This window comes from Urocitellus parryii, chromosome 7 (assembly GCF_045843805.1).
Source record: "Urocitellus parryii isolate mUroPar1 chromosome 7, mUroPar1.hap1, whole genome shotgun sequence".
In the NCBI taxonomy this organism is placed as follows: Eukaryota; Metazoa; Chordata; class Mammalia; order Rodentia; family Sciuridae; genus Urocitellus; species Urocitellus parryii.
Genome location: NC_135537.1, coordinates 118,744,624 through 118,752,404, shown reverse-complemented (window position 1 = coordinate 118,752,404; position 7,781 = coordinate 118,744,624). Strand labels below are relative to the sequence as shown.

The window sequence follows — 7,781 nt, the reverse complement described above, 5'->3', positions numbered from 1 at the left end:
ATCTGGTCAGAATCCATGGGCTGCAGACTTCCAAAACAATCTTGTATCTTTATTGACTTTTTTTTTTTTCTGAATGCAATGACTGTTTTTTTACTCTTAAGGAAAATAAACATCTTTTAGAAACAGCTCGATACACACAATCTTCAGTGTGAAGCAATATACTAATAAGAACACTAGTCGTCTTAACATTTACAGTCTTCATATATATTATATATATGTATATGTATACATATATATACACTATATAACGAGGCCAGATATAATACACACGTTTACCATTTTACAGTCATATGTACAGGAAGTTGCTAGGGCGGCCCCTAGCTGGGGCTGCGTCAGGCCTATTGAAGCGTGGACAGAGCTGAGGTGAGGACACGGACAGACAGGCGGACGGACTGGCAGGGACTGGCCCAAGCCGGTGGTGGCTGCGTGGGGAAGGGGCATCGCGGTAGACTCCCCTACTCGGCAAGGGCCCGGCTGGGGCTCTGCTGCAGGGCGCACGACGCACGGCGGCGACACACAGGAGAAGCGAGCATGTTCCCAACATATATACATTCTATGTAACATATATATAGAGGGGTACACAGGTTTTGTACACGAATCTAGCGCTGTCCCTGCTCCCGTACTGAGTGGGCGCTGTGGTCCCTGAAGACGGTGGTGGTGCACAGGGACAATCGCGCATCCGCCGGAGGTACGCTCATGCTCGGATCGGATCTCCTTTCTTGCTGCGTTCCTAGGCTGGGCTCCAAGGGTGGGGTGGAGGATTGGAAAGGGGACGAACAGAAGACGCCCCAGTCCCGCCCACACCCGCGGAGCCCACATCCCCTGAGCATAGGCCCCCGATTACCCCGGCTTGGCCGGAACCGCAGGGAAGCTTTGGCAAAGGGTGGGTGGGAAGGGGCGCTGGGACGCATTCCGACTGGTGGGTTTCGAAGACTCTTGCCCCTTCCCCCGCTGACCGGGCCCCCTCCAGAAAGGCTCCGGTTTCCCCTGCCTCGTCCATGGAGCTAAGAGCAGCCCTCGGCCCCTGGCAGGGTCGTCTGGATCTCCTCTCCCGACCCCAGGGCGCCCAGCTGCAGGCCACGACCGACCGACTGCGGTGACGGCAGCACCCACGAGGAATGTGTGCCACGTCGTCTTGGAACTTCCGGGAGGGGGAAGTGTCCCCAGCCCCAAGCCGTCTCCCACCCCCGCCAGAGGCTGGGTGGGCCGAGAAGTCTGGCCGCTCCGCGGGCTCCCTCTCCAAGCCTGGCCCCAGGGGTGTGGGCAAAAAAAAAAGAAAACCGCCCTGTGCCGTCCGGTTCCGGGAGCAGGCGGCTCCGGAACAGGTTTTCTTCCCAACCCGGGGCCGCACGTCGGCGCCCTGGGCGGCCGGATCCAAGATCCGGGACGCGGATCAAGGATCGGCTCTGGACGCGCGCTGGGAGCAGCTCCAAGGCCCCAGGGCTGCGCAGGCTGCTTCTCTCCTTCGGAGGCGGGCGTCGGGCGGCTCCGGCGGCTTCTCCAGCCGTTGCGGTGGATTACAACGGCAGCCTCTGCAAAAGAAAAGCAGACGCCCGCCGTCCATTACTGTGGGCCGGGGAGAGGAGGAAGGGGCCTATTCCTTCCAAGCCGCAGGCCCCGCCGTCCGTGGGACCCCGCCCGCGCGCCGGGTGGGCGCCCCTAAGGTCTCTTTCGGTGTCAAGCAGCGGGAGTCCCCCCTCTGGCTTTGCCTTTCGTCTGACCACCTTCACCTGAGTGCCCTCTGTCCAGTCCCGTGGCCCTACCGGCCCTCTCTTTGCCCCCTATCTTGAAAGGGCTTTAGGGCACGTCCCCTAGGAATGTCCCTGGCGGGCCCCTCCCTGGGGACCTGCCTGGTGGACAAAGCGTGCTTTCCGAGTAGCCTATGCAGATCTGCCTCAAGGCTCCCAGGGGTCGCTGGCGACAGGTGAGGGGAAGCTGAACTGGGTCCTGGCTGGACTTGGTGGGGGCTAGGTCTCCTGAGGGTCTGCAGGTCAGGGCAGGGGCTGGTAAAGGCCATCATCGGTGGAGTGGGGGCTCCTTGTGGTCACCTACCTTATGTTTGGGACATTTCAAAGAAAAGTTCTCTTCGATGAATACACAACCTGTAACCAAAGAGAAGTTTCGGTGGTTAGACAGGGTGGGGTCTGCCAGGCCCCAGCTTGCAAGAGCTCTTTTCAAAGAGTGACCTAAGTCCTGCTTAAACCCTCCATAATCACAGTTCCACCACAGAACAGGCTGGGGGGGCCCCTCTGCTCCTTCCTGCTTTGTTCTTTGTCCTCACCTTACCTCCTCCACCTGGAACTCTTTCCCCCCATCCTGTTTCCGAGTGGCTGGCTCCTTGACTAAAGAGAACCTGCCCTCCACAATCCCCTGAGATGTGTGCCCAGCCCCTAGAAGAGCCCAGGAAAGACTCAATCACTGATGGCTTCGGTGGTCACCTACAGCATGTCTGTCGGGACTGGTGAAGAGAGCATGTATCAATACCCCCCCCCCCCCCACACACACACACACACACACACACACGGCACACAGTAGGTGCTCAAAATGCAGGGGCTTGTTCCTGTGGGAACAAGGGAAGATGCACATAGGTGCACATAGGATCCTGGTGAACACTCCAGCCACAGACGAGCCAGGGGACAGCAGAGTTTGGCCAGTCCTTATGCCCAGCTCTGCCAGACTGTGCCCATATCTCCACGAGTCCTCCGCTCCCTGCCTGCTGCCACCTACGGACACCCTGGCTTTTCCCTGAGCACCCCCACCCATCACCCCCAAGTCCTGAGCTCATCTCTCCTCTCTCAGCCTCACTGGCCAGAGGGTCAACCTGCCCTAGCACCATCTTCCAGTTCACACTGGAGGGTGGCATCATCACAGGGTGGGGACCAGGAGGCAGGGCAGGAAGGGGACAGATCTGCAGCTCCAAAGCAGAACTGTAGGCCTTCCAAAGGCGAGACCCTTCCTTTCCCTGACCAACCCCTGCCAGAAGCTACGAGGGCCCCCCCCACCTTTGAACCCCTGTGAGATTCCATGGTCCAGAGCCACAGCTGGGGCGACTCAGCAACTTTCCTTTTCTGGTTCTGGGACAAAGTGAGACATTCCATAGAGCGTGGGCTAGAAGTCCAGGCTCGCCTGCTGACCACGTGGTAGCCCTCTGGGTCAGCTCTGGGCACGTGGGCCAAGTGCCTGGGTCACCAGAAGCCAAGGGTAGGAGGCCACTTCTAAATCGGGGTTCTCAGCGACCCCAGCATCTCCCATGCCAGGTGTGGGAGGGGACTGGTTGGGAAGGGCCAGGTATCGACATCGTGTCCCTCGCCTGGTGTCTTGGATCTGGAAGACCAGGTGGCCCTGGGGCTGACTGAGAGTTGGTGGGTTTGGACCGGACACCATGGTGCAGTGGCCTCTGCCTGCTCTTGGAGTCAATGCGGGTCTCCAGAGAGAGGATCCTTAATAAGGATGGGAAGGGGGGCAGGGTTAGTGGGCCAGGGCAGGAAGGCGGGGTGGCAGCTAGCACCCTGCAGCCTGAGAGCCTGACTGGAGAGCCCCTGCTGACCCCCCGGGGTGGATTGCTCTTCTCAACCTGCTGCTGCCTGGTCACCACCGACAGCCCTCCCTGCTTCTTGGAGTTCAGTCCTCCCACACCCTCCTCTGCCAGGTCTTCATAGGTGGCATCTCCCCACACACTGTCCCCTAACCTGCCGGTGGAGTCTCCATCCTGAGCCCAGCTGAGATAGCTCCCTTTGCAAGTCTACAGACAGCTCAAAAGTGACCTGTCCAAACACAGAACTGCTCTGTATGGCTGCCAACACGGCCCTGATCCCCTGCTCTGTACCCAGGTCCTTTGCAGCCCGTGCCATGGAGATGTGGCATGCCTGTCCCCACCCTCAGAATCTGGGTGGCACCTAGATTGCTTTGGCCAACAGAATACACTGAAGCCCAGAGCCCAGGCTGGGAGAGGCCGTGTGACCTCCAATCTTCCAGGCCCCTGCTGTGCTGGAGGACAAGACCACGTGCATCATGTGGAGCATAAAGGGGCTAGGCCAGCTGCTGGGGCCTCCCTGGAGCATCCTGCCAGGGTGAGGACCTACGTAGCAGTCATTGATACCTTCTCTCTCATGCTCATCCTGCTCAGACTGGTTCTCCCTCCCCATGGGGAAGCTGGACATCAGGCCGACACCTCCCTCTCCCTCATCTCTCCCATCAAGTCCTGTGGCTTCTGTGCCAACATAGCCTCTGAGCTAGACGGCTCTACTGTACCAGGCTACCCTCTCCTGCTTGGACTGTTGCAGTAGTTCATCAGCCAGCCCCGATCATCCTTTTTTTTCCCCAGACGCTTCCCCGTCTCATTCTCTGTAGAGATTCCTGTCATTTGGGGGTTTCTAAGATCTCCTTTGAAACACATGTTCTCTTGCTCAAAGCCTGGTATATGGAGTCCTCCGGCTAACCAGCGACAGCCCACCTTTCCTGATGTTTTGAGGCCTGGCTCAAATATCACTTCCTCCTAGAAGTCTTCCTGGATTCCCTCCTAGCTCAGACAGGAAGAGCCTCTCCCACGTCCACTCTCTCTTCCTCATCTGCTCTCCACAACTGCTGGTAAAAACTATGGCTCTCCTCTCTGTCCTGTTTCAAGGTGAGCCCCCTGGGGAGGCTGGACAGTTCTGGGTAGGAGAAAGAGCACAGGATATGGAGTGGGAAAGCCGGGCCATCATCCCACAGGGCGTTTGACAGTGTCATGGTGTGGTGCCAGGAGTTAGACAGCTCATCTGGAGACGGTGCAGGGGCCTGAGGGGCAGAGGGTGCTCAGCAGATCTCTGCAGGGGGACCGGGCTCAGGGGAGCTGTTAGGGGAGCGAGGCCAGGTGCCTGGTTAAGTGGCTGGGAGGCTCCGGGGGAGAGGGTAGAGCCACAGTCCCCACCTGCTGGGTACCAGCCGCTCAGCCCCCTGCTGAGCTCTAGCAAGTCCCCTCCTGCTGGGTACCAGCCACTCAGCCCCCTGCTGAAAAACTGTCACCAAAGTCCTGTGGGTGCTCCCTGGGGTGGGCTGGCTCTAGGGCTGACACTGGTCAGGGACCCAGCAGGAAGGTGGGATACAGGCTGCGGTCACCTCTGCCTGCTGCCAGGAGGAGGGGCACTGTGAGGATCTGCCGGGTGACACGAGCCCCCCTTACGATATTGCTGTCCCCCGTGACGGGCATTACACAGTGAACAACTGCTTTCTCTGGATGAAATAAGGGATCTTCCTGAGCCTCAGTTTCCCCATGTGGTGGACGAGGTCTGGAGTTCCCCGGTCTCTCTGGTCTATTCCTATGCGCCTGGCAACTGTAGGTGCTTAATGAATGCCCATGGGACAAATGGATAAAAGTAGGGAATTGGGGTAGAGGCCGCAGAGGAGGCTAGGCCTGTTTCAAAACCCCAGTGTCTTCCCGGTGGCCAACCAAAGGTCACCTGGCCTCAGTGTGTTGGAACCCTGTCCTCAGCGCATCCGTCTTCCTTGTGGCAGGATGATCTTTCCCCAGCCCCAGTGCATCTTTCTCTCCGAGATCCCCACATCCCCTTGCAAAGGCGGCTCCTCAGATAGCCCTCCTGACTCTAATCCATGCCTGTCTCTCCTCGCAGCTCCGGGCAGGCCTCCATTGGTGCCTTGCCCAGCCGTGGTCTGTATCTCCTGGTCTAGGAAGGACGAGGAGGTAAAGAATTGCCGGGGCAAGAGAGGAGGGGACCCAAGGGGTGCAAAGAGCCCAGGATGGAGGCCCTGTCCCCACGGTGGGCTCTTACCCGCATCGCTGGCACACGGGTAATGGTACGAGTGGACACATCCTTTGTAGGAGCACCCGATGGTGGCCCCGGCTTCTTGGCAGCTGGAACATGTCTAGAGAGAGAGAGAGAGAGAAGCAGTGAGTCCCATGCTCCCAGGGGGCCGGCCCCACGCAGCCCACCCACTTCCTCCAAAACCACCCTGGACCTCAGCATGGAGGAGGAGGCTCGGGTTCGGGGTGCAGATGCCCACACAGGCTGGTTCTCTGGCACCCCTGGGCTGGCTGGCTGGGCGGGGGGCGGGGACTTTCTTCGGCCTGTGAACTAGTCACCACTATGGCCGTGGGCACCAGCCAGCATTTGCCAGATGCTTCCTGCAAGGCTGGGCAGAGAGGGTCTTTGGCTGCTGGCTCCTAACAGCCCTTGAGGTGGGTGGCGCTTATTAACTATCTAGGTGGTGACACCAAAGTGTCCCTGGCACAGGCAAAAGCAAAAGCAATGAGCATTGCTGTCCACGCTCTCTGGTGGCAGCAGGAGTACCAGTGGCAGACCTGGAGACAGCATGCCACCTTGAGATGCTGACTTCATGTACGCCTGGTGCCACCCAGCATGCGCCCGGTCCCTTAGTTCTCAGAAGTGTCTTCTGCTGAGCTTAGGCGGTTGCCCTGCTGGGTGCAGCTGTCCTGTGGCCAGGAGAGGATGGTAACCCCCAAGAAAGACCCCGGAGGAATCAAGCCAAACCCCGAGGCCTGGGGAGGAAAGTGACGGGTCCAAAGTCACCCCCATTCCTGAATCAGCCATCGTCGTCCACGGGGGTGGAGGGTGGGGGATTGAGGCGCAGAAAGAAAGCCGAGAGCACCGTGGGCCCCTCCCAGAGGCCCCGCCTGCTTCCCAGCAGGCCTGGCTGGAAGCCCGGTCCAGCTTCTCCAGGTCCCCCGGGCAACCCGCCTGCCAGCACACGCTTCTGACTGAGCCCTGAGCCCCGTAGCCCGGTTGGGACACAGGCTCAGTCACCACCCCAAGACCACCCCCCCCCAGCCTCTTTCCCGTCTCATCGGGATGGCTTCCTGTGGAACTGGGGCCCAGCAAGAGTGGGGACCCCAGGCCAGATGGAGACTGTCATCCTCAGTGACCCCTGGGCCACTGTGGGGTTCCTTGGGCTGATGGCTTCTCTCCACTGTGGTTCCCAGCAACCCTTGAGGCGGCCATTGGACCGGCCACTTTAGACAAGAAGAAACATGTCCAGGATGCTGAGGCCTCAGGTGCTTCTGACCCCAGCCACCCGCTGGGGCCTAAGTGGACGCGCCCGGCCAGGCCACGTGGGCTCAGCCCTGGGACCCCCTCTCTACCCTGGCAGGGCAGGGCCAGGCCTCATCTGGGTAGGGGATGGGGTCCATGGTGGTGGGGGAGGAGTCATAGCTCCACAGCTCTCTTCTCCAGGGAGCCCAGGGGACGTCCATGGACGGGCAGGTGTGACAGGTGGGCCGGGGACTCGGCAGTTTTCTGGGATCGGCAGACCCTCACCATCCAGCTAAGGGGGGTCCAGCACTCTGGGGCTCCGAGGGCAGATGGCTTCCTGCAGTTAGGAGCTGGCCCTGGGCAGAGCTGTAATCTGCATCGGGACCAGTTTGATGCCCGTGGGACGTGGTGGGAAGGAACGTGGGCTGTGGTGACCCTGCTCATTTTTCTGGGGAGGGTAGTTGCCTGGGGACCACGCTGCATGGACATGGGCTGTGATGAGCCCCCTGAGGCTCTGCTGGCTGGACAGAGAGACACCTTGAGTGACCAGCAAACACCTCTGGTGTGTGTGATTCTCGTTCTGGCCTCCAGGGCTGTGGCTGCCAGGCTGGCCCTGGAACACAGGTGGGGGGACATGAGGATGGAGTGGGGGGACTAGACCAGCCCAGCTGTGTGACAGCGGGGGAACCTGACCCATGTTTGACACAGGTGTCCCCCTCTTGTGTGCAGGTCAGTGAGCTGAGCCTCCAAAGGCACCAAAGGGAAGGGCCTGGGACAGGCGAGGGGCTTCACCCA

The 7,781-nt window shown here is 59.8% G+C and overlaps 1 protein-coding gene across 3 annotated transcripts in view; it reads right to left on the bottom strand.

The window, feature by feature from the left end:
* Positions 1 to 14: 14 nt before the first annotated feature.
* The window catches only part of Rai1 (retinoic acid induced 1), a 108,046-nt gene continuing 100,279 nt past the window's right edge, over positions 15 to 7,781 (bottom strand). For all 3 annotated transcript variants that reach the window (XM_026408685.2, XM_026408686.2, XM_026408684.2), the window contains 3 exons: positions 5,769 to 5,862; positions 2,053 to 2,102; positions 15 to 1,532 (listed from right to left, as the gene is read on the bottom strand). In XM_026408685.2, the coding sequence (XP_026264470.2) occupies positions 1,518 to 1,532; positions 2,053 to 2,102; positions 5,769 to 5,862 (159 nt within the window). In that variant the 3' untranslated portion in view covers positions 15 to 1,517. The remainder of the gene's footprint in view (positions 1,533 to 2,052; positions 2,103 to 5,768; positions 5,863 to 7,781) is intronic.